The 27,581-nt window shown below is 39.3% G+C and overlaps 1 protein-coding gene across 19 annotated transcripts in view; it reads left to right on the top strand.

The window, feature by feature from the left end:
- Positions 1-27,581, top strand: part of LOC120905248 (small conductance calcium-activated potassium channel protein) — a 134,800-nt gene that overhangs the window by 14,925 nt on the left and 92,294 nt on the right. For 6 of the 19 annotated variants that reach the window (XR_005739886.1, XM_040316141.1, XM_040316143.1 and 3 more), the window contains 3 exons: positions 10,628-11,705; positions 13,063-13,092; positions 14,196-14,294. Coding sequence is in view for 11 of the 19 variants with exons in the window: in XM_040316141.1 (XP_040172075.1) it covers positions 10,797-11,705; positions 13,063-13,092; positions 14,196-14,294 (1,038 nt within the window). In the remaining 8 variants the exon portion in view is untranslated. Of the gene's footprint in view, positions 1-10,627; positions 11,706-13,062; positions 13,093-14,195; positions 14,295-21,555; positions 21,742-21,787; positions 22,064-22,610; positions 23,685-26,090; positions 26,754-27,581 lie in introns of those variants that run through there. The other 13 variants (XM_040316148.1, XM_040316147.1, XM_040316149.1 and 10 more) reach the window with 11 other exon arrangements.

The raw sequence follows: 27,581 nt of genomic DNA, 5'->3' as shown, positions 1-27,581 counted from the left end.
GTCTCCAAAGCTTACATGGAACGTACCGAGAACGTGTGGACAAATGATGCAAACTCGGCACGATGCCAATTTTCGACACCTGATCCCATGGCGGTATTATCGGGAGAAGAAGGTTCCCTTCGCTACCCAAGTTACGACCCTTTAAAGATGCTCTTTCACTGTGTGCCCAGATTTGTTTGTTTCGCAAAATCATTACACTCAATTGCGAACAGATGCTAACTGTTTTGCTTTTTTCTCACATCGATTCAATTTTCCATTCCCAATCGTTTACCATTCTGCTTCGCGTGCCATATCCTTGAGGCATATCTTCTCGTTGGACGGTGTGTTGTTTGAGAGGAGAAAAAACTCTCACTCACACATACTTCACTAAAACGAAATGAAAGATTGATTCCCAACATCGTAGGTTCTTCTTCTTCACATCATTGATGGCCGCATTTGTTTTCGCCTTTGCTGATGGATTTTGACGGCTGAAGTGATTTTAATGAAAATTTAAAATAAACATAAACAATCGGTTCACTTTTTGCTCAAGAAAAAGCTGTGGGAGTTAAGAGGATGAAGAAAGAACATATATTGATTATCAGATGTAAAACAGTAAGTGGTTAAATATACCATGGCTGCAAATCAAGGTTTTACTTCCGTATTTTGACCATGGATTAAAATGGTTATTCTTTAAGTTACTTGTACAGCAACAAATTCTATACCGAAAAAGAGTTGTAATGTACACATAAATAGCAGATACTAAACTCGATATGTATGCATTGATTATATGTATATACTATTAACATATAAATGGACACAAATATGCCATTTAACTATAAAAGTATCTGGTATTTTTCAACTTTTTATTATTATAGTTTTTTCTCACAAATAAAATAGTGTGAAAAACATGTATCAAATTTACAATCATCGTCAAGTTATATACCATAATTCATCAATCAAAACGTTGTAAGACCAATAGCTTAACGTTATCCACGTACTATACTTACAATGTAACATCTATCCAAAGCTGACGGTAATCAAGCTTGACACTGCCATTTGCAGTGCAATTGGTGCTATTCAAGTTTTTTTCCTCGCAAATCCCAAAGCAGTCAATTTGAAACACAGTTTCTGGCCTGCAATTTACCCTATTCGTTCGCCAGCAAGTCTGTTTGCTGTACGTCTCCTCATGTAGAATCGGAAAAACACACTGGAATAGAACACTACTTTCAGTACCCTCATACGCTAGCATGGAAGATGTTAGCCAAAGTTCGGTAATCGATATAATTTTCATTATAGCACAAGTTCGTTCCACCATGCCCTCGCATCCAATGAAGCAGCAGAGAAGTTGAACTTTTTTTTTTGACAAGGCAAAACATATACATTTGTGGGTGCGAGTGGTCGTGTGATACAACGATTCAAACAAAAGGACTGTAACGAAGCATGAAACATCCACCACCGTACAAACGAAGAAGATGTGGAACTTAAAAAAATGTTACAAATTTATCGAGGCGTCGAAATACAAATTATCTTGTAGTAAAAGTTGTCGGCCGTATCGATTCGTAGAGCTTTGTGCAGCGCGTGTCCGAAGGTACAGGAGATTGTCTTGTTACCAAACAAAGAACGAAAGGAAACAGAACTCAGTATTTTGTTTCATTAATGGATGTCGTGCAAATGTTTTCTCTACGTGAAATTCGATATTATATTATCGATACCCATACCATGTGTCTTCTGATACAATCAGAATGGAAAAGTTTACAAACCATATCTGATACATTACTATCTTAATGTTAGGCATACCTCTGTTCGTGGAATGTCTATGTCTATAACGGAAAAACAGAGTGATGCGTCGTTTATTATTGTTTCCATATTAAAAAGACAATCATACCTCACACATCTGAAAAAACGCCTTTAAGACACATGTTACTATAAGGACAAAATCCCAGTTTTCAGTCAAAATTATAATTCAATGTTTGCAATAAAAGCTATAATTTAATCGAAGAAATTAAACAACCTCATTAATTGAACCAAATTAATAATACGTCAAATATAATTACAACCCTAGCAAATCGTTGTAAATCGTAAATTTTAATGTGTTCAATTTCATGGCTCAAAACTACAGTACAAACATAACCTAAATAATCAAACACCGCTAACAAGCATCATTTTACCTGCCAAGCTCGCAATTAACCATTATCTTTATGACTGCCGTGGCTAGTTTGTGAATTTTCATTAAGATTTAATTTGACATGCTGCACGCCCCCATCAGTAAAGATCGCGGAAAAGTGGTATTTGAGGTCGTGCACATTTTTGTAAGCCGTGGCCAAGCGGCACTTAATGACAGTAAAACAACCCTTTTCGCTCCGCAGCAGCATGTACGGCTCAGTACAAATGAGATTATTTAGTACTATTTTTATTCCTCGTAAGATTTTTTACGATGATGGCACAACGCCCTGCCTGTTCTCCCGAAATGACACGAAAAACATGCTTCCATCTCAGCTGAAACAACACTGTCTTAAGGTTTCCCACTGCCCTTCTGGATGTCCAAACCGCACGCTCGGGAAAAGAGATTTTTAAAAGGCGACCATTAGAAAACTTGGCTTCCCTCTCGGAAGTGATAAATTCGTTCCCAAAACAAGTATCTTGTCGGGACGAACAGCGAACAACAATGTGCTCAGACCTCAAACTGGTTACAAAGTGAGTGGGATGACATCTCCTGTGTGGTTGTTTCGAAAGTTATGTAGCTGCAATTTCAAATATAGACTTCATTGCCCATTCAATCTGTGCTAAGGATGAGGCAGAAATATTTATACTACCGTAAATAAACTGGTAGGAGAAGAGAAACACACGTCTGTTTTACCGCTTCTGTAGATCGAACGAGGCGCAGTTTGACTTGTTCGTAACTGCGCCTTACGGTTACATTCTCGTGGATTGGTGGTAAATGAATGTGACATTAAAACATGCCAAGCGTGTAGGACGCGTACCTTGAGCCGACTAAATAAATGAAAATCATTCCTATGATAGGGCAACCACCAGTGGCACGAAAATGTTAATTTATTTGATCTTACGGCTAAACGGCACTATTGTAGGCGTGCGTCGATTGTAGCATAGCAGACGCCTGTGGTAAATAATTATTCATTAACATTATAATAATTATAACACACATGAATTCTCAGCTTTCATTTTATCTCAACATAGATGAACATAGATTAATAAACATTGCATCTATTTACTATCTAAGTAATTTGATTGAGATTTTGTAAAAACAAAAGTCAAAAAATTATAATTGTGAAATAGTTCAAATGTGATCTAGGAGATATTTAAGTACTTTTACTATGTAAAGTCAGCCACAAAAGCGTGCATTCAATTATTTTATTATGCGTTATGTTCTATATTCACCTTGCATCATCGAACCAGATTTCACAACATCGTAGTAAAGCTATTTTTCATGAGTTTCAAGTTGTCTATTAAGTGGTTTGGCTAAAACTTATACAAACAATATTAGTGTTGTGAAGGCAAATAACGACATAAGAACTACTCAGAAGTAAAACAAAGTACACAAACATACACGAACGAAAATATAAGGCGAAGCGGAGCATACAAGTTTCAGATTTTACTATATTCTACCGATCATTTGATGTTCTTTTGTTACCAGTTGGCTACATTTACCTGACTATTGACACCGTTCATCTTGATATTTTATCTGCACACCAGCATCGTTCCTTACTTCAATACAATCTGCTCAGCTTTACTGTGCACGTTCCTTATACGTTCAGTTGAAGGATGCAAGCCCTGGAGACCCGTATTGTAAGGAAAATCCAAAATTGATACTTTCTGTTTCACTACAAGCGACCGGTTTATGCTGAAACCATTCGCAATGACTTTCACTTTACATTTTTTTTTCTCTGTATTCTTCTCCTTGTACGCGATGGACGTTTTGGCTTCACTTGATGGAAAAGATGAAATCAATAAAAATAAATAAAGCAAATTTATATACCACATTCCCTTCCTCCCACCTCTTGGAGGTCTTAACAATGATCAAGCATTCAGGCAGAAAGGTGAATCTAGAAAACCAAATCCGAGCATGCACTCAGCCCAGTCAGAAGGCTAAACAACATACGGACTGTGAATCGTGAAGTACACATGTACTCACCGTACATGCTCTCTCGGTGGTATACACTTCCTTGCAAGCGAACACTCGAATACACATCCGACAACTACTTCCTACTGCTCGTACGTGCTCAAGTATGCGCTATCTATATGTTACCACTGTGCAGTTTAGTACGACGCAACCATACCGAGCTTATCCCAGTCAAATCTTCTTTACCAGGCGCACGCGTTTTATCCATTCGAATGGAAAATCACATCACCATTGCAGTACGAACGTTTCCAAATTCGAAGACGCAAATTTTTCGACAAAACACATTTCCGTCAATCTGTACCGAGCGCTACGACTCAATGCATCACGTTCCGATAAGTCATTCAAAACCACTTATTGTGATGTAAAAATAGAGACAACATGAATGGTAGAAAAAGCATACTTCCCTGTCGGTGTGCTGCATTTATCCCCCATTTTTATCCCCCTAGTAATGAGATTTATCGATTCAACGTAGTCAAAGAGCTTTTAGTTTCGTTTATTTCAACGAAAATATACTGAAAGATAGATTAAGATACATTTCCGGACTGATTTGTTATTTTTTTATATTTTGTGATTGTAGTTGTATTGAAAGTTTGTTGAATCTGCCAAAATCATCGCAAGTTTTTTTTTTTTCAATAAACTTAATCCTATGCTAAATTGATCGATTGAATAATTTCAAACAATAGTTTAACTTTAAATTTAAATCACAGCATCCAATTTACTTAACATGCAAAAGGTAATTACATTAAAACGAAGCAGTATACACTTGTTTGTACAGTGTTTCCCGAAATCAAAGCATTGTATCAACTACCTGACAGATATTGTTCATACTTTACCTGACCGTGTCACTGCCAATCCATCCATCAATAGTATGACGGGACGGTCATGCTATTCTAGCGTGCAAAAGTTTATCTCAATTTACGAACAACCATCATCTACGGTGCCTTTAGCCTTACACAACACTCACCGGATATTCCCCCGTTCGTTCTCGCATGGTCGAGGATCGATAATTTTGATTGAGTTATTTACCATCCGATTCCCATTCAAGCACAACTTTTCTGGCAGGATCTTTTTCATGTTTCCGCCTTACAGTGAGGAACAACACTGATGGAAATTGGATTAATGTTTTGCATAATTTAATGCGACCGAAAACTCCGCGTTGCATTGTTGTGCCCGCAACTCACTTAAAAAGCTGTCTGCATAACTTTTGCGTAATCTTCTTGCTGTAACCTATTAAATCATCATCACGTTGGGCATGAAACATATTCTGATACCACCTCTGAAAAGTAAATAAGACCCTTGGCAGGTCAATTACGACTGTTTGTACAACAGCGAATTCTTTTTTCCCACCGGCACTGGCAGAAGGAAGTAAATGGATATTATAACTGAATTATTCAATTACACTAACCCTCATAAATATGGTAATGTAAACTTTCTCATCCTTTGCAATGTTCTACTGACCTACCAACCATATATTGTGTTGGATCATGATAGTTTTAGGAAAAAGTTTATTACTTTTAAACATTACAACCAAACTGAATTGAATGCCATCGTTACTCTGTTTTAGTTTGAAACAATAAACGATTTTTTTAATCAAAGCAAAAAACACAATACTATTTTGACTAAATTTTCTAAACAAACAAAGCAAATTCTTCTATTACAATTCATGATCTTTTTTCAACTTTAAAGAAGCCAAAACAAGCGTATTTGATTCTTGCCATGCTCCGTTCCCTATATTGATGATTTTGGTGCTCTTGCTTGGGATTGTTTTCAATCACATCACTTATTCGTAGCTTGAGTGATGGACGTGATCGAATTATGGCCTCTCAAACTAGCACCACATTTCTCATTTTCCTGGCACAAAGTTTCTATCGGCGAAAATCGTAAACGTACGTGAAATCCTGTCCCGATTGAAACAAACTCCCACTACGCGTTACTGGAGGCACATTGTTGTTTTTGCCCAAGACACAAAAAACGAAGTGCATTGATTTTTTTCACACTGAACACTTATGGTTACCAAATTGAAAGGTTCTCGTCGTGAAAAACAAGCCACAATGGGCCATACCGTAGAGATTTTCCGTTCGTTTTATAGCGTCCACGCCCGAACCTTGTTTCATTGAATATCCTCGAGAGCCTTGAAGGCAAGGTGGCAGTTGTAGCTGATAAAGGGATTTTTTTATCCCGTGCCTATCGCTTTGGAATACATCCTGTCGTGTCCTGGGAGAAACAGCTTAATCCCTCCGTTGCACCGATGTCACGTGCGGGCCAAGAGAGAAGCATAGGGAAAATGTCGGCGCATTTAAGTGGGGATCATGGCGATGAAGCACCTAATACGTGGTGAAGTACCAACCGTTTTATGGGGATGATTGTGACCGCCGTAGATGGATTATGATACTGTGAGTGTAAAATTAGGCTTGAAGGCTGTTGAGGTGTACAAAGAACAAGTTATATATTTGTTTGTTTGTTTCAAACCAATAACAATGAATTTAGAACTTGAAATGCTAGTGATTTTGGAAATAATAGTCATTGTTAGTTAAATTTAATTTAAATGAAATTTATTTCAAACTAATCACTTTTAACTAAAAAAACATAAATAAACAATTTAATAACCAAACTTCACGGGCGATCACGTGGTACAGTCGTCAACTCGTATGACTCAATAACATGCCCATCATGGGTTCAAACTTAAAATGAACCGTCCCCCCGTAGCAAGGACTGACTATTTGGTTGCGTGGTATTGAATCAAGTCTCGAAAGCCTGTAAAAGACTGTTTTATCATATTGTCGGTATGCAATTGTTTTGCACCGTGTCCCCATACGTAAAACTGACTATCCTGCTATGGATAATCAAACAGTAACTGAAAGCCAAGCCCAAGTGGTACAGACAGGCCTTAAACGGCAACGGTGATTGTGCCAAAAGAAGAAGAAGAATTTATGCAAAGAGATAATTTCACTCACGCACCTGAAGATGTCATTATTTTGCGTGATCAACTTCCTTTTAACATGTTTTTAGATATGACATTTTTTAGATATATATAAAAAAATATTATATAAAAACATATAATTGCTTTTCATAGAAGGTATAATTGTAAATTTGACAGAAATAATAATTTAGCTAATGTTTTCAAATTGAAATGCTATGTGAACAATGAACGGTTTCCTTTTTTAAGTTGTATAGACTGCACCAGAGCAAAAATGATATTATGTGATATGACATGCTGAAAATTTATAAGCTTTTTTATTATCGCCCACTAACGGCTTCTTCTTTTTCTTTGGCGCAACAACCGCTATCGGCCGTGTACTCCTAATGCACAGTCAGTGCATACAATGACTAATTGAATAAGCATAGTAGGATAGTCAGTCCTACGTATGTAGTTTAGTTTCTTATATTTATAGGAAAAAATCGTCGATACTGAATCAGAGACAAAAAAATTATCTTCACCATGTACTGTTTTTCTTGATTGCAAGATAAAACTCATAATGATCTCACGGGCCGTCCTTCACTAAATCTTGTCGTATAATATTGTTTATGTACAACGGTAATGTTTTCTTTTCACACTTAGCACGTCTCCATGCTTCACGGCGTTCAACCAGAAAGGGGTTAAGATAATGTAGATGCTCAGTTTATAACGTAGTAAATTTCATCAACCAAAAAAACATCTGCTTGGAAAAACAAACATTAGGTCATGCTTTACCAATTTATTGCTTAAATTTTCTCAACGTGTCTGAACGAGATATGTCGTATTTAAGGGTGAATTTTGCATACCAAACCAATTAGTCTCTCTTGCGCACACATTGTTAAACTATGAAGATTTTTAATAGCAGTATTCCGGTAGTTGTAGGTAATCATCCTTGAGTCACGTTAAAAATGTCATTAAGAGTATAGTCCTATAGTTTACCAATTAAATTATCTAATGCTTATTTTTTATGTTTTTACCAATGTATTTACCAGGCTATTTTTAAGTATTTTTATATATGATGCTGAGCTATACGTTACATAACTAATGTAATGTATTTAAAGTTCATTCGGCTTAACTGACTATATTTTAAATAGTTATATATGAACTTGAATATGAATAGTTTAAGCTATTGTGAATCTAAAATGTCATAGCCAACCTTATTGAAATGAGCAATGTCAGAGGTATAGTATTGGTTTCTTGTTTGTTATTTTATTTTGTACTCATATGTATTTCTAAACTTAACTAAACAAATAAAACAAATCAGAAACATTTTAAATGAAATTATCATCATCACCAAACAACAATTGACATTGTTACATTGCGATTACCTTGTTACATTGGACAGAAAATTACCTTGTTACATTGCGCTCTGTCCAATTACATCGAATTAACTATTATCGAACGTGAATAATGATACTTAAAATGCTGTAATCGCTGGTTTGCTACACTACCGAACTAATATTATGTTTGCTCCAATGTGGGTTTGGCTGTGACCGAGATAAGATTCATCCCGATTGATGCATGTTATGCACATCTATTGGTGTTTTTTCGTCGTCTCATTGGCACTCCGTTTTTCTACATCGTATGTACATTTGCATAACAGACTATGAGCTCATCTTGTGGTTCGCAAGAAGAAAATCCTGCATTGGTTGATACTGTACAGCTCTCGTCTCGGAGTTATGGAACAATGTAATCGACCCCATTGGCGGAACGTTTGATGTTTGATGTGCCGTTAAATCAACCGCATACGCAGTGGATTTACTGTGCTCTAATTCAGCTGTACCGAAGAGGACTGAAAACCTCCATACTGATGCCAGCTTGAACTTAACCCGTTACGGTACGGCTCATTCAACCATTGAGCAGATGTTTGAAACACATTCAGCGTTGTCAGCTCGAGTTTCAAGGCAAGCTGCCAGGGAGATCCAAAAGCATTACCACATTTTCACCTTCCAAACAACCAAGACGTTGTCGCGATTTAACTGAGCTCGAGGTAGTAAGGACATCCGCGACAACTAAGTGCGCTGAAAGGAACAGTGATAACTAGCTAGGGCCGCCATCTTTACAACCCTTTTTAAAAGAAATGGTAAAGAGAAAGCTTTTATCATATCAATTCATAGCTACCTGAGCACGGATTGCAAGGTGTGTTGAACTTCACCCGGGAGGTTTGAAAACCTACTTGCCACCACTGCCATCGTTGCCAGCAGCGACAGAACGATACGTCGGGTATCATGTTTTTGCATAAAATAACCCACATAAGTAGACACACAAAACGCTACCCGGCACGAAAACCGCGAGCCGTTTATTAATTGAGTTTGGACCCCGTGCTCTCTGCAACCGTAACGCTTCGTCGAGTGAACCGAACATGTCCCGTGGCCGTAATTACTTCCATTCAATACGTTGGGGAAAAGGCACCACGTTTCCAATTAGACAATTGGAAACTTTTTACCGAAAAACCACCCGCAAAGACGAGAGCCAAAGCCGAGGGGGGCGGGGTTTTCTGCTACAAACCGGGTGACGAAGGCGTAAAAGGGTAAAAAGCATGGATATGTACGAGTCCCACGGGAGATCGTACCAGTTCCTACCAGGGAGTGCCGGAGCCCAAAAATCGATACCAAGCCGGTTGAGCGCTTTGCACGTAATCATATCATTCTTGTTGGGGGCGGTCGGCGTGTCGGTCGGTGGTTTGTCTCACTTTTCATGTTTTGTTGCTGTTTTGTGTTTTAGTGGCATTGTTCGTTTGTGCTTGCTTATTTTTTTGTGTGGTCATTGTACCGTTCTGTCTCTCTGAAACAAATCTCCCTAATTTTGCTGTCGTTTATGGGACGGTAATTTAATCTTTGTTTTCAGCACAAAGAAAGAGCGTTCTAGTGGAAACGCAACAATGGTAATAATGTTTTTTGAAAAAAGAGAAGAATTATGCATACGTGGTACAGTATTATGCCTCCGGCTTAAAGGAAATTATCCTGGTAATCGTTTTAACACTCTACGATTTAAATTGATTATGTGTTTAAATCAAACAAATTAAAGATTGTGTTGTGGCACAAAGAAGTGTAAGAAAATGATTCACTTAAAAAAACCATAGTGGCTTAATGTTAACCCTACACATTTTATATGTTTTTCGTTTTTGCTTTCATTCTCACGCTAGCGTGTTACTTCTAAATCAAAAAGCCCCCTGGACACATATATTTTCCCAAACCCACCAAACCCTTTTTCGACACAAAACTATTTCGCAGCCATAACGGTACAAGCCGGAAAACACATACATCATCAGCCGTAAGGGTCATAGTGCTTTACAATGTTTGTTTTACTACTACATTTTAGAGCTCATAGGAGAATTCACAGTAAAAAATATGCACAGAAGGTCTTGTTTATTTATTTATACATGTCTGGTTTTCTTCATTTTTGACTTGTTAATTAAGCAAATTGAATATGGTTCCTAACCTCACATCGGCGAGAGAAAAGGTTCATGTGGTTTTGTTTTTCTTGAGCCTGTATTTCAAAACTGTTGTGAACAGTATTAAAACATATTTTATCCGTCTGTTATCTCATTTCAGACCAATACGTAACACATATACTAAGCCACCCATAAGCACAAAAAAACCAACACCCAGTGGACCACAGCCGTAGACAACGAGTAGTTTTTTGTATTTTACTACTAAAAAATATAAAACATAGACACGTAGACCACGTAGATACGCCCCATCCTGGTCCGATTACGAGAAAATGTCCCTGCAGAATGATACCGATCCGGCAACGAACTCTGGCTACGGTAGCTCGGACGAAACCGCCTCGCTGCTGGTGATGGCCGGCACCAACAGCAGCAGCACGACCACAACGTCCGGCTCCAGCATCATATCCACCATCAACAAACCCAGAATGGCGTCACACTCCTCGTTTAACGGGCCGACGATGGCCACGGGTCCAATCGCGGGCCCGAGCAGCAACCTCAACCAAACCGCACTGACTACCACCGCCGGTGCCGTCAACAAACCAATCCTCATCCGTCAGGATCGTACCTCCACCTATCTAGCCAGTCCACAGCTCTCCGCCACAGGACTGGGCGGCTCGGAGGAAAGCGCAACCGGTGAGGATGACCAACATAATGCCCGCTCAGTACCGGACATTGAGCTGCACTGTCGACTGGAAGCACCGGCCATTGCCGTATCCGCTTCCTGTCACAGTGATGGTGGAAGTGGTGGCCGGATCGCCGTCACAGAACGAGCCGCCTCTACCGGTTCCGGGTCGGGCGGCTATCAGCTGATTCCGTATAACAGATGTCGCGCCTGTCGTAACTGTGATAGACGTGCCTCAACTACGCCGATGTCTTCGCTAAAGCTCACGCGCTCCGTATCGAAGGAAAGCGTCCGGAGCGCACTACACAGCCGCCTCACCGTGCAGCACTCAACGATACCGCCCGTGCTCATCACCTCCTCGCCGACTTCTGGCTCCCGCATCATCCGCCAAAGCTCACAACCCGAGGCAAGCACCCTGTCCTGCTGTGCGAACCAGTGCGCGCATGCCTGCTCCATGCCGAGCTCGTCATTGCGGCAGCTTCGCGAACCAGGCGACGGTATTGCCGGCATAGCAGCCGACTCCATGCGCATCAACGGTGGCATGCGGCAGTTCAAACAGGTAAGCTTTGTTTGCATGCAACTTGCGTACGATTTGTTTAAAGACAGCGGCGGCGGCTAAAACAGCCAACATCGTGAGAACAGCGCGAACAAACACGAACGAGCACGTGTACCGATTGCTTAAAAATAAACGACCCCGTACGCACGGAAATAGATTCTACTGTCTACGTACCCACATCCAAAACGGACGGCCTCCACCATGGGCCAATTTGGACCTTCTTTAATGGGGAAGGCGTTGTTTAAAAACGAACCGTACTGCACACAATATTTTTACTTTCACATTGCGCAAGGAATGAATCTCCCCATACCGGGCCAGTGAAAGGTAAAAAGGAAAAATCATGTTTTTAATCATGCTTTCGATGCAAATCGCTCTGCGAGTGGCAAATTGAGTGACATACCATAATTCAAGGACGTCAATTTGCTCCAAAGCGTACCGCCCGACCGTATAACAATAGAATCCACGCACTCTTAGCATAATGATTGATGGTCCACATCGAGCCATTGTTTCTTCCAGCTCCTATCGCCACCGGAGGTTCCGATACTGCCAGTGGGGCATCGTATCGATCTGGAGCGAATATATGCGTATATGTAGCTGAGACTGTTTTGTATACATTTGATTTCCCTTTTTTCTCCGTATACCTTTAATTCGATGACATGTTTTTGCTCGTTATCCCAAATCACTTTATGTGACTGGCGGGATGACCGTGCAGGTTCGATTTGTTTTCACTTTGGGGAACGTTGGGAATGAGTTGATTAGCTTGTTTCGGTTCTACCATCCAAACGGCCCAATTATTTCGAAATCTCGAAAAAGGGCATTTGCGTTATAGCGTTCTAAATTTAAATCAACTTTGTGAATATACTCCGTAATGGGGGAAGGGTTCAGTCGAAGATTCATTTCTTATATTTTATTCAAATGAGTCAATTGATAGTGAATTAAGAACCAAAAACATGCAACACAATCGTCCAGAATGAAATTTTTATAGAAATTTTTAATAGACAATATCACAACACCGCAGTAAAAAGCGTAATGTGTCGCTTTTTTAATTTGAAAAGTGTTGCATTTGCTGTGTGATGCCTAACCATTGGCCATTGGCTTACTTTTATCCAACCGTTTAAACATATATATGTTCATTCTTTAAAATCATCAATGTCAACATGTTTTCTCTATCTCTACATATTTAACTTCAAACATCCATCCATCATCTTTCCTGTCGTCTATTCTTACGTATGAATCAATTCGAACTATTTTACTACTTTTACCATTACTACTATTTCTACTATTACCATTACCTCTACTACTACCACTACTTCTACTACTACTACTACTGCTGTCCATCTTCTGGTACCACTGACATTAGCTGGTTGCTCGCAGGCGCGAAAAGGAACAGGTGTGTGCATTTCGTGCCAGGCTTCCAAACAATTTAGAATTTAACCACACGCTAATACGTAATATGGTGCACCCGCTTTTGACCTAACGACGTCGTTTTGCCGACAATCGTTCATAAGATGCACCGCTAACACGCTGTATATAAATTGCGTGTATATCTGATTGAAAGTATTACCAGCACAACATTAAGTTTGGTTTTTGGTTATAGCTTATAGTTTTTTTTTACGTTTACACTTTTAGTTCCCGAGTGATATTGGGTTGTATGTTTTTAAACTATTATTTTCATGTTTATAGTTTAGCAAATTAAAAACAAATCTTTTAACAATCAAAACATTAGCGTTGTAAATATCTGTTTTCACAACCTAGTTGTGTGCCAAGTACACACGCAAATAGTAGATTTCTTACATCAAATTTAAATGGTTGTAAATTTGCAATAGAACTTTTTTGTTTGTTTATTTTTCTTGATTAATCTTCTGATGGTAAGTAAAGGCAAAAATACTACTTCCAAAACAGTGCACGCTTGATGATGAGTGAAAAAAGCATTAATTTTAGGAAAACATGATTACTGCAGTGTTTATTTAGCTGATTTAAAATAGATTTATAGGAACTGTGGTGTAGCAATAACTGTATTGTTTGCCCCAGAACAAATAAAATAGTTAAGATGCAGGAAAGAACACTTCCATCAATATTTCCTTTCTCTCTCTCTCTCTCTCTCTCTCTCTCACTCTCTCTCTCTCTCTCATTTTTTAATATTCTCTTTCCCCTTCTCTCTTTTATTATAATTCACTCTCCGGTGTTACTATTCCATCGTCTACAAATATGGTTGTGCTTCTACTGAAACAACATCGTCAAATCGCTATCACACTATGCATCTCATGAATGTTTTCCGATGTACTATTTATGTACCTAACTGAACAACTGCTCGGGGATTAACTGTTGTCGCTTCTCTGTCCTACTAATCTGTTTGAACATTGTCGATGCAACGTATTGCGCCTCGTCGCCCCCTAACCCTGCTTACTGTTGTCTTAACCGCGCTTCGTGTACTGCAATTAACAACCAAAACAACAACAACAACAACAACTCTGCAACCCGAAACTTCGAAAGGGTGTGCTACTCTGCCCTCAGACTCTATCGCAAAGCCGGAGATCCCGCTTGAGGCGTGCCTTCACAGAGGCTACGAACGAGATGACTTACGCTAGAACGGTATAGTTGGTTTACTTTCTAACTTAGAGCTTGCTTCAAGTTTCCCTCTATTTCCCCTTTAACCGATAGCATCCCAGCGATTCAGCTCTATTTATGTGCATCATTTAATCAAGTGTATCATTTGTAGGTTTGATGCTGATATAGTTATTCAGTATAGCACGTCATTAGTTTCGGTAGTCAAGTATTTCTGCTAGTCTAAAATACCAGTAGCCGATGGTGTCAGTTTTATTGCTATTTCCCTAAACCCTTCGGTAGCTTAACTGCGCTTTAGTTTCAATGTTTAAAGTAATCTAGTGCCGTTTATTATTATTTCTCTACGCAACCTAAAGAAGAGATGTTGATACTGTAGTAGCTAGTACAACATTACTTTAGCAAGCTATCACAATTTTCGTTTCGAATTTGACATTCGACTGTTCGCTGTAGCTGAAGTATTTTTTATTTATTTGAATATAATTTTACAGCACAGAAGTCAGCAATGACTGAATTGTAGTGCACCTTAAAGAATGCACTATATGTTTTTCAAAGCCTAGCATGTCAGTACAACAATAAAGTTACGATATCGCGATAACTCACTTGGCTTAACAAATTAGTTTAAAAATGATCATCTAGTAACGTAAAATGTAGCTCTTCTCGCCAAATCAGTAGTGCAAAGTTAAACCACATGAGCAATGTTTAGAGACAAATATTTATCATTAATTAAATCGAGTAAAATTTTCAGCAACACGACCAAAGCCGTTCTTTCTGAGTAAATTAGGTAAATATCAATCTCAAAATTCATGGTCGTAGAACTTTTGAAATTGTGGAATTCAAACTGTGGGAAAGTAAAAAATAATTCATAGTTATTATTTTTCTTCTGAAGCTGATTTTGACTGAATAAAAGCAGTTTGTATTAGATATGTTGACCTTTTTAATGGATTGAATTGATTTTATCAGACTTGCAACCTTACAAAAGACATATAATTGCCTACATTTTTAACATCCTGATTTTTATACATAATTATATGTTAATTTACGGATTTATGTACTCTTGCAGGGCCGGTCTGGTGGTACAGTCGTCAACTCGTACGACGTAACAACATGCCCGTCATGGGTTCAAGCCCCGAATAGACCGTGCCCCCATACGTAGGACTGACTATCCTGCTATGGTAACAATAACTCACTGAAAGCCAAGCTCACTTCACTAGTGGGTACTGGCAGGCCTTGACCGACAGCGGTTGTTGTGCCAAAGAAGAAGAGAAGTACTCTTGCAAAATAGCTATTACTATTATAAATTACATATTAAGTATCATAATGCAGCCGATTAATGAGGACGGCTCATGTTGTAACTTGTTTTTCCTTAAATCTATTTTTTGGTATACAGATAGTTTGAACACATTTGACGCCTTGCTGCTTGTTGAATTGATAAGGACTCACATATACTCCTAAAAGTAGAATAATCAGTCATGTTCATTTGCACATTTGCATCCTCTACATGAAGCTGCATCTTCAGTACAATTCAGATTTGAACCCTCGATTAGCCTGACCGATTGCTATGTAAATAAATACATGAGAAGCAAACTAATGTTTTTAGTAATATTTGATCATTTTGGACATTTTGCATTTCGCTTCTTTTATGTACTATGAGTACATTTTCGTATATGTAACATTAAAACTGATTTTGCAGATGCAAAGATACAATTTTACAACTGCTAAAAACATTAAATTTTAAAACCGCATTTCTTACAATTACAAAATATCTAATGTATGTTCTCAAAATTAAATCTAATCTGCACTTATTGATAACTTCTTCTCCCCCACGGTAGTCGATAACCATAGTGGATTGATTATTCCACTTTGCTAGATTCCTCAACGAATCGTTGAACCATTGCATTGAAAAGTGTACTATAATTATGAATTCCACGCCCCAGTGCTCAACCGAAGCGCAATGTTAGAAACACTGCGAGCTTTAATGTCAGTCACAAACGCTATACGACGGGTCTGGGTGATGAATTTGATTAAAAAACTTTCCTCCACTGCTATCACCCGAACGGGAAGGATAAAAATCGAAACAAAGTTCAAAATTAATCTACTGATGCAATTTGCAGCTCGCTTTACCGTCTTGCCACAACCACCACAAGTTCCTTCGTCAACTCATGCTCGAACGCACGATGAAGAAATACGGGTTGACCCATTGCACTACATCGATACGCCGTCACATCAATAGGTAAGTGTATCGAAGTATATCGGTGCGCGGTTCCGTTTCTATACCCGTTTCAAACACTTTTTTGATACGCAAGAAGACGGCAGCATCAGCATTAGATAGCAAAAGACAAACTTTGTGATCGTGACTAATTTCTTTCGAGCGTTCGCTCCTGTCGGGTATAAAATCCGCTGTTCATTCCTGTCTTCCGCAGCGAGAAGAAAGTGCACCTTGGGATCCATCTGCCTTTCTTCAGTTTTATTAATTGATGCCTTTGTTAGCATCACGGTTTCACACAAAAAGTCTCGCAAAAAAACGATCACAAAAATATTGCTCATCAGTTTGCAAGACATGGATTAAAATGGTTTTCAACCCCACGCGGTCAAAGCGAATCTGCGGTTTCAATAAGACCCATGGATGCGCTTCAAGTATCGCTTCGCTCACCAGTATTACGAGCAACATCTCGTCCATTTTAAATCTGAGCTCATAAATAAAGAAAAGAGTGAAAGGACTTAGAACTTTTTCCCGATGCGCTGAAGCTTATGAATTTTAGATAGAAACACGGGCACACGTCCTTTCGAGTCTGCCGTGGCGGTAAGTTTCTACTCCGAAGCCAAGCAGCTAAATCTCGGTAGTTCAGCGAAGGTGTCGAATTCAATTTCGCTTTAGTGATTCAACTGCTATTCCACTGTGTTACAAAAACCACACGTGCCCATTTGCGACGGATGAAGGAGGGCAAGCACGACACAAGTGAATGCTGAAATCTGTTTTGTGAAAGTGCATCTGCAATGTAGAGAAGACATCACATTAAGGTGGTGGAAAAACTTTTATGCATATTAAACGGTCTTATCAAATTATCATAAAACAAGGATCAACCGTGGCTTAGTAAGGATATGCATAACAAATCATCGAAATGCAAACCATTTTCAATCCAATCTATAGAACTTGTCTTTGGATCTGATGGATTTTGATTGTATAGGATTAACATAAGCGATACGGCCACATGACAATGCATTTTCAAGTTATCATGCTAATTTTAATTGCAACTGAATACAAAACCAATTGGGTTTCTTTTAAAAATACGCAAACGCGTTTTCCTACTCGGCAAAATAAATGACTTAATGTATAAGCAGACGTTGTGAAAATAAATAATGTGAAAAATGTGAGATTAAATTCTGGTTAATGAACAAAATATTTGTTGAAATATTTATGATGATTTAATTTTTATTTTCATATTGATAAAAAGTGCACTTTATTGTTGCATTGTTTGAGATTTATCGCCAAGTTTACTACGTAAGCCAGTTGAATGTAAAACAGATTTCCGTATAAAATGATTTTTGTATCACGAGGGAGTCACTGGAATGGTTTAAACTTGTTACGCGAGGATATTAACACACGTAAAACGACACAACGGTTCCGCCATCGTAAGATTATCTTACATTTGTAGCAAAGTCTACGATGGCAATTATGGGATAGCGATGATCCCATAATTCCCATAAGCGATGATGTATTGTAGTAGTGAGCGTTTCTAAATGTATATCAATAATTTTAGCCATTTAAATCATTTATCCTCTATTTCATTCATTATATTAAATGTTAATTTTTCACGATTTCAAATATTTATTTTCGATATTATGGGAAGTTGAAACATATGTATTGGTTGAGTATGGATTATTGAACTACCACTCAATACTCACTCCATAACATATCTTCATTGTACTAAAGCGATGAAACTTTTTCAACGTTAAATCTAGTCCCAACACTATGTTGTCACACACACCTTTACCTCGCCCTTCGATTGGTATTTCCATTTGAAATCATTTCCTGTGCATGATTAATGATGTTACAGACATTCCGTGTCGAATCGCATCGTTTACGGTTGGCATTTCACCATGTCCGCTTGGCGACGAATTCGTCACATTCTTCGTTCGCCAGAAAACGTGATTGTCGATACATTTCAATCATAGGTTGCTTCAAATGACGGGTGTACATTACGTACAGAAGCACCTACTCACAGGAAAGGAACAAAAAACATGTCCATATTTACCTTAGCACGCGAAAAGTGCTCCACAAAGCCATTACTCTAACTTCGTTGCTCGTTTTCTTCCCAATCTAGGCTACCATTAAGTAGGGCTATTCAAGGACAAAGCGTGATCAGGAATGGGAAATGCCAACCATTCCGATGATATTGGAAATCGATCATTCCATGGTCCTAACCCTGATCTCAGCCAATTAGCTTTGTTAAGCTATTGTTTCAAAGCTTTACCCAAAGAACCAAATAAAGACGGCAAGGTAACGAGCAACGCGATTACAATTGGCATTGATTTTTCTGATAAAACTGGCAGATAATGAACAATTCATTGTCATACAGCAGCATACAGAACAGCATACAGATCATAATAAAAACTTGCAGCAACTTTTGTAGGTTTATTTGGATATAAACAACTTATTGAGTAAATTGAAAATGTGCGATATATTTTTTTTACCAATTTTATATCTTAGTTAATTTTATAATAATAATATTTATTATTAGTATTATTATTTTTATTATTATTATTATTATTATTATTATTATTATAAAAATAATAATTGTTTTTGATATTCTTAATCATAAATCAATTAATCATAAATCAAAGTTAAACCTAAGATAGTGTTTAGCCCGACTGGATGGACTTCTTCATGAAACAAATAAACAAACAAAAAAAAACAGAATTTTATTTATTACAATCGACAAGCTTCGACGTTACAAATAATTGAATTTTTTTAAGCTGATCATATGACAAAGACAAATCGTCTGGCCAACACCTGATATCAGCTTTGCTTATCTCATTTTATGAATTCATTACTAGTTTTCTAGATATTTTTTCTGACGATGATAAATTTTTACTATTACTACAAAAGATATCCTAAAAATGTTAAACATTTTATTTCATTTGTATCACTAGAACACTATATTATGCTTTCATAGCAGTGGGTTGAAACTCACAAAATAATACTTCCTTTTTTAATGTTTTTAGAAAAAATGAAAATTTAAACAATTTTTCTCTTTGGTGTTCTCACTGCAACTCCTGCTCATGTTAAACATCATTTGATAACATTTGCCGAATCGACACGCTACTTCCATATGGCAAAAACATCCAGTTTTCCCGCCACTGACATTATGTCACAGCGGGTCATCCAAACGCCTTGGTCACCTTAATGGCGCCAAGTAAGTCCTACACAGCTGTCACTGTTAATATTTGCTGAATTTATTATTCTATATTACACATGATTTTTTATCCCTTTCTCGTTCACCTGATTAAACCATGAACTGAGTCATAATACTGAAAAAAAAGAATACATTTATCTCATCTTCACATCGTTGAGACCATTCTATTTGAGCATGCGTTTTATTATTTTTATTTATGGCGACGCAAACCAAATAAAACGTAAATGCCAATCGCCCAACGATTACAGCATTTTACAAACATGTTACCATTACGAAACTTACTATGCGTGTTGAACTTATGTTTTTGTTTTAATATATGTTAGCAGGTGCAGCATGCTCAAATTTGGACACTAAGGTGTATCAAAAATTTACACACAAACTGATACCACAGTGACCTTGCGTGATTGTACCATTCGGTCATTCGGCGCTATGAAACGTTCCGGCGGGTCGTTATGGAATTTTTCATAATTTAACGCACCCTAAACCTTCCCTTCTATGCCCAGTGGAATAGGCTTGCGGTCAAATCCATCTCATTGGTGGGTTGCAGCACCCTAACTGATCAGTCAAAGCATGAACCGACTTTCGTGATCCCCTGCCAAACCCCATTCCCAACGGGAAAAAACCTTGTCGGGGCCTTTGAAACCTTTGAAACTGCCGAAAAAACCTATACCAAGGACGAGCTTAATGTTCGCCCTACCGTGCTTTCAAAAGGGCATCGGTGAAATGAGGTATTGCAAATAAAATATTTAGTTTTGCACGTAATCCATGTACCATTCACGGAACAGTTGGGTCACAGTGTGTCCGTTCTTAAAACTGTTACAGGCACAGCTACAATTGTAATTAACTTTTAACTTTAGTTATCTTTAACTTAAGTGTAACAAATGCTCAGATAGAGATACCTGAAAAACCAATCGTAGTGTATTCCAAAATACATAAAGGTAACCGCTGCTCGAGTGATATTCAACCGTAGCAACTCGATTTAAGATGTGCTCGAATGCTGGAATCGTAAATATCACTCAGTTTGACAGTCAGATACCACCTGTCGCAGACTTATGCTAACTTATTTCAAGCGTTTTTGCTATGTTTTCCTTCCTTGCGTGGATGGACACACACATTGGAGCTGTGGTAGTTCATTCCACATTTACTAATGCATGTCTCCTGCTGCTACTGCACAATACATGCGCAAGCAATGCCACCATATATAAATTTACTGAGAATGTGTCCATATTGAATAGGCTCTCTCTTTCTCAGCTTCGTGAGAAAAATCTGATCATCTGCGCTTTCGCCGTTCATTATCAACAGAATAGCAAAGCCGGTGAGGGAGAATTGAAATGAATATGATAAACTTATAATATATAATTGATATTGCGTCTTAAAATAACGTACCAAAGGAAACATTTCAAATAATCGAACTGTAGAGATTGAACATACAAACAACATGCTATACAATTTTTATTTGCAATGGAAACTCTCACTACGCACAGCTTACGACATTGTATGATATTTTTATTTGTTTCCAAAGTTAACTAACGGAGAACATTGTTTCTGTATTTACTTGCTCATCCACATTCTCGTATCACATCGTACTCTCATCGCGTTTTGCTACTCGAAACTCCATCTCTTTCCTAACATGCTCTCACGCATGTCTTATCCTTGTCTAATTAACACCGGAGCGGCAATTCGCTCTCTCAGAGTGTCAGGAGCGTTTTCCGGCTGTGTTTGAACACAACTATTGAATTTTCCTCTCCACAAATTGCACGGCACATCGTTTTCTTGCCTGAATTACTAACTAGGAAAGAGAGCGATGGTCCCAAGTCGATTAGTGAGCGTGAACTTTCCTTCTGTTTTACTTACTACGCTCATTCATTGCTACGTTAGTCTGTCTTCAGCGTTCGGTGAGCTTCGGTGTCGGACCGTTCGTGCACGGCGTACTCTCGAGTGTCTAATAAAATAGAGCAGTTTGTATTACAGCTGTATCAGAATTAGACAGTACGTGTTAGGGAGAAGACTGTGAAAATATATCCATCTGATTGACTTGTGAATGTGATTTGTATGCTTAGGTACTTAATCAAAGAAGTTTCCTCAGAGCTGTTAAGTCTCAGCAACGAGGCTGCAATCGTGTGTCCTTTTACTTACTTCATCTGTGTTGAATCCGCTCTTATCAGCTTCTCCTATCACCACCGATACACGGTCTGGTGCTCTGCGTTGTTTTCCCTTGTGTTGGTGTTTGCATGTAGTGAGAGTAAGGAGAAAATGCAGCATCACACACAGAACCATTATCATCATCGTCTCCAACAGCAGCTGTCCATCGTGTAAAAATGGTGCTAAATTATCCAGCCAACGATGGATTTCCGGCCAATAAATCTGTGCATAAGGCTATGTGTATGTGCGAATTGTATATGTTTACAATATTTCTCGTTTTATATGGACAAAACGTTTTATATGGTCAGATTTTGAGTGGGAAATGATCTCTGGTACGATGCACGATGTGAGCGAAACTTCCTTTCCTTACTTCAAGACGGATATGTGTGTGAATAGAGAGTGTACGTGTAAGAGAAAACACCGATAAGCGAGAGCGTTGTAGGTAGTGCAGTCACGAAAATGACAAAAAAAAACTATCTTACGCCCAGCCCTGCAATATGCTTGTACTGCCATTGTCCACGATAGAATTGTAGCGAATAGTTACGCTTTGGTAGCTTTGAGGAGCCAAGTCTTCTCGAACCTTTGCAGTGAGTCTGCAGTCCACTTGCCATGTCACTGTCAAACTTCATACATATGTCGTCAAAGAATGTGCTTTGCACGTTTTAAACAAATGTTTGAAAACAGAGGTGTAACTAGTCCTTCGTACATTAAACCCAGCGATTCACAATGTCTCAAGCTTATTTCAGTACCGTCTCAATACCTCACACAAATTTTTGTTTGTTTTCAGAAAGAGGAAGCATTACCAAATTGCTCTCGAGTGGATGAGTGCGCGAGTGCTGTGTGCCTAGTGTTGTAATTCGTTCGTGTGAAATGTGTTAAATTGTTAAGGTTCGTTCGGCATCCTAAACGTCACAGAAGTGTGTTGGTGTTCGGCTACCGCAATAGCTACAAAAAGAAAACATACATTTTTTTATCGCACCACCATTAAAAGATCTCGCCCCGAAAAGCCCTCGCTCTAATCGAATCGGTTGTCAATACTTGGCGGTGGGGGTTGAGAGCTTTCCGGTGCTTTTACTCAGGGTAAATACCCAAACGACCACAACCCAAAGGTGCTAGTAGCTTTTACCCCCCGAAAACAGCTCAATTGTTTGCTGACCATACAAGAAACGAGCGGTTCCGACGGCTTACTTTTACGGTCAAAGTGCGAGCAATGGAAAGTCGTATTGCCTTTCCCACAGGCCACGAACGATAGCAAGGAAAGGCGGCTTGATAACGGTGCCATTTACGGGTCTCTCGTGGTACTGCTTCACCATCTCAAGCGGAGTCGCATTATTTTCTTGTTTTTTTTCGTTCAATAACGCACCGCCCTTGAGGTGTGCCCGGTTCACAAAGCCTAGCGGCAAGCATATTTTTTCGTGACAAACAACTAAATATCCTCCCAACGGTTATAACAGGATTCCATTACAATCTTTGTACGCCGGGGTCCTTTTGGATTGCGTGATTAGAACACGAGACCGTAGTGGTGTGATGAGTGAGGCCATAGTAAACAATGGCAGTGGCACCAACGAAATAAATACGTCCTACAAGGTGCGTGAAATGTGAAAGTGAAAGTGTGATTTAATGCTGTTTGTGTCGTTTCATGTGCTGTGTACTACGCGGCTGATAAAATCGCTCCGAAATTTGCCCAAGCAGATAAACATCCGCTAAAAGGAAGCAAAGCCCTGTTTTGGCATTCAAAAGGCGCTGAGAAACGCCCGGCGTTCCAATTACGCTATTCTCCATTGTGCCCCGTCTGCGGCATGAGTTTCGAAAGTGTTTCCAAAATATTGAATAGTGTGTGGAATTTATGATAATTACTCTGGTAATTTCACACTCCTATTATGTTACGTAGTCTAGTTGAATCGTGTGTATATGTGTTGTAGATTGCTAATCGTTTTCTAACATTGCTTGGTAGTAGTGCATATTGTGTTTACTCTCACGTAACATCCTCCAAGAATCAGTGTCTTCTCATTATTAGCATAATTCTTAAATAAAGCATTCTTTACCAAAGTTACTCCACACATTGTAGCAACAGTTTCGTTGTCTTCTACAAAACACCAGGCTTCTCCATCGCCTTTCTTCGTACACCTAGTTCTTGGAGATTGATTTCTGTAACCCTTCTGTTTTCATAATTTATTGTCTCATACTTAATGCTACCATCTTCATGTACTATCGCATCATACATTCCAAACTCTATACAAAACGTACTGCGCGGCAGTTGTGCCTTAGACTCTAAAGCGTTCCTGTGAAATCTTGACTGACGCATTTCCAACCATAGTTCGGTTTGGTTGCAAAACAGCACCCGCAGACCCACAGACAGAGCGGAACTCTACGTGTACCAAATGACATTTTCTGTGCCGCTAATCACGTCCGTCACGATATGCATTTTGCGATGGATTATTGATGGCTTTCAATCATATCCGATAGCAAAGCGGTACCGTTGCACGGGACGACGTTCCACTGCGATATACATACCAACCAACCGACACTTATTTGAATAGAACGGTGCTGATCAAATGCAAACCATTAAAGATTCTTCTGCCAACCGAACCACCCCGACGGACTGTCGCCCTGGGAACATGGTTCGATCGCCCTAGCCAGACCGTTATTATTTGTGAACCGTTCAACGTGAGCCGATCCATCACTGATTTACTTACGAATTGAAACCTGATACGGAACGTCCATTTGTTCTCATTTGTGTGCACCGGATTCGGTTCGGCGCCGAAGTCACTGTTGTTGTTAAATATTCATTGCGTCTTCCAAGGCAACATTGATAGATTCTTTATGCGGTGACTGTTGTCTCGGCGTCATTACGCATCATTCCACAATAATGCACTCTGTTTGTTATTTCTGGTTCTTACCGCTATTTTGTGGGAGGTGGCTTTTCAAAACATAAATAAAACACTTCTGAAATGCAATGTCGTCGTCAGAAACCTCCCTGTAATCATTTGCTGCAGATCAACAAACAAATCACACGCATGAGCTCTTCTAAGCTCTCTAGGTTGTGATTAAATTACGAACAAAACACTTGGTTTATTGTTACTTTCATCAAGTATCTAAACAATCTCATTAGAACGGCTCTATGACTTAGTAGTTATTTTCCATTTTGAACCGCAGCGTCTTCTCTAGTGAGATGCAATTCTGTAAACGACCGATGTGGTACTTCATTAAATTAACGGCAGCCGTAGACAGCATGTGACACTAAAAGGCATTTTCCTATATCCACACTCTCATGCATATACACATAACGGCCGGTGTTCCATTTGAGAGAAACTAGATCAAATGACTCGCATGTACAGTGTTAATCGATGACGTTTAGCGTGTAGCGATCATACGTACGTTAGTCCTTCCGAGCTAGCATGAATTTGCCTTGAATTTGGTCGCACCTTATCTTCATTTCGTTGCCAACAGCCTTACTATACTATCTGGTCCCCGGTTTGCTTTCTAATAGGCTCACACGTTTTCCCGGGGGCTGTGTGATGTTGTCCTGTCTCTCGGTTCATCCCCGACATGGCCCCACCAGCCATCCAGTCGAGTCTAGCTTGTCCGATGCGCGCTCTTCATGTCTTTTCGCTAAAAATAACCCTTTATTAGCGACGGACTCCTCCGGTCCAGAGCAAGGGGGAGAGCAACAACACCACAACACGGTGAAAATACCGGTCGGTCTCATCCTAAATATACACTTTTGCGATCTAACATGTCTAAGAATGGTGGTTCCACTGACTTTACCGGCTCCGATACACTTGTTTTATGCCTGATTCCACAGTCGTTCTTCACTGTCCCATACCTTGATGAAGATGGGAGAGCCAATTTCCCACCGCTTTGATAAAAGGGCACACATCATGCACCCCGTACAAAGCGCACTCGCGGACGTATTCACTTCTGAAGCGGGTTTATCGTGCAAGCCAGTATTATTTTGTTAATAGCTGCTACACTATTGCGTTGACCATCGGCTCAGCTCAACGACCCCTATTTCTAAATGTTCTACGGCCCTACCCCTCAGCCATCCGACCCTGCTATTCTTGGTCCGCGTACGAGAGCTGATCGCCAACTACTTCAAGAGGTGGATAGCAATCGCGGGGTGTTGGTGAAATCCGAGTGACGTACGGGACGTGCTTCCCATACACAGCGGATACACAGATACGCTTTAAGCACAAAAACTTTAAAAATAACCTCCAGCATCAGCGGCAGCAATTCTGCTCTTTTAATTACTCACTTCTAATCGTAGCTAATCGCAAACTCATCCTCATCCAACATCGTGCAGCTACCATCGTCGTAAAGTCTGTGCTCGAGGAAACTAAATACCTTGGCCACTGTTGGCCAGGGCACCAAGAACGGTAAAAAAAATCTACAAACACAGTGCCACTAACAAAACTCGTATCAGGAACAAAAGCGATACAAGAGGTTTCTGTCGAACAGGTGAGCCGTGTGGTTTCTCACATGTTGAGCAAACCGTAGTGCGAAACGGAAAGGCTGGGTGTAACACATTTTCCGCACATCTGCCCGGAATTCGGAAACTCAGCCAACCAAACAGTGCACGGTTGTGTTGTTGTTGCAGACGAAATAGTATAGTATAGTGACAACGGCCGACAGACCCGTCCACGTGGCATGCCGTAATGATAAGTGGAAGGCTCACTGCTAGCCAACTAGGCGATGATTGACGAGTAGTATGATCAATAAACAGTTCGACAGTCGTACAAATCTGAAAGTGTCGGGAAACGGATTGGCCAATATTAACACGTGTGATTTAAGAAAAGTACATTTGTTCCTGCTCCAAGGGATCTTCATCCGTTGCCAATGAATCCCCAGATTGTCTGGCCACGATCGATCGGACGAAGAAAGTGATAAATGTCTTGACGTGATCACATCAGCCGAATCCCTGAAACACAAGGTGATTGTGCATTTTCTTCTCGTTCCTGTTTCCCGTTTGCCCATGTTTTGCTACCATTGTACCGGGAACTGCTTTTTAAGATGTTTTTTCATAGATTTTCCTTTTTATTACAAAGGCTTTCTGTACACCAACTCGCTCGCACGTCTCAAGATAGCAAGCTTTGCTAAATATACCAGTTTTTAAATTTAGTTTTACGTCCTTCCTAAAGTCATCATTTTTTTTTTGTGCGAACGTTAGCTGATCGTTGGTTTTGCTTTATCTTTTCTTACGCCCCACATTTATTGTTACACGTCCATCCCAGTTTGGATGCTGTGTGATTTGAATGCTTTACAGTTCTTATCCGTTTTTCTTTACCGTTCTTCGTTTACTCTGCATGATCTTGAAATTTCAGCAAAATATTTTTTCCAGGTCTTAAAAGTACTTAATAGTGTGTTTTTCCTTCTTCTTCTACATACGCTCTATTTCCTCCAGTTGCTACAAGCTTATTTCATAGATTTATCGTTTTTAATCCATCACATAATCCTTGGAGCGTACACCACATCCATCCATTAGCTTATGGTGGAGTCGGTGCTAGGAGAAACTCTATGTGCACTGTGCACTAAATGTGTAATGTAATGTCGAGCAAAGCTCTCAGATGAGAGAAATTCTGCACCATTCCATGCTGCAGTGATTATTAAATAAATAAACCTGTCACGGAAACCAAACACCAACGAGGTGTGGACATTGAAAATGCTTCCTTCCTTATACACACCATAATGACTGGCATCCTCCAACAGGTACATAAATACAATCGAGCTTTTGGCAAGCCGAGTTTTTTTTTTTCAATTT

The sequence above is a fragment of the Anopheles arabiensis genome, chromosome 3 (assembly GCF_016920715.1).
Source record: "Anopheles arabiensis isolate DONGOLA chromosome 3, AaraD3, whole genome shotgun sequence".
NCBI lineage: Eukaryota > Metazoa > Arthropoda > Insecta > Diptera > Culicidae > Anopheles > Anopheles arabiensis.
Note: the sequence above shows the minus strand (reverse complement) of the source record. Positions and strands in the feature narration are given on the sequence as shown.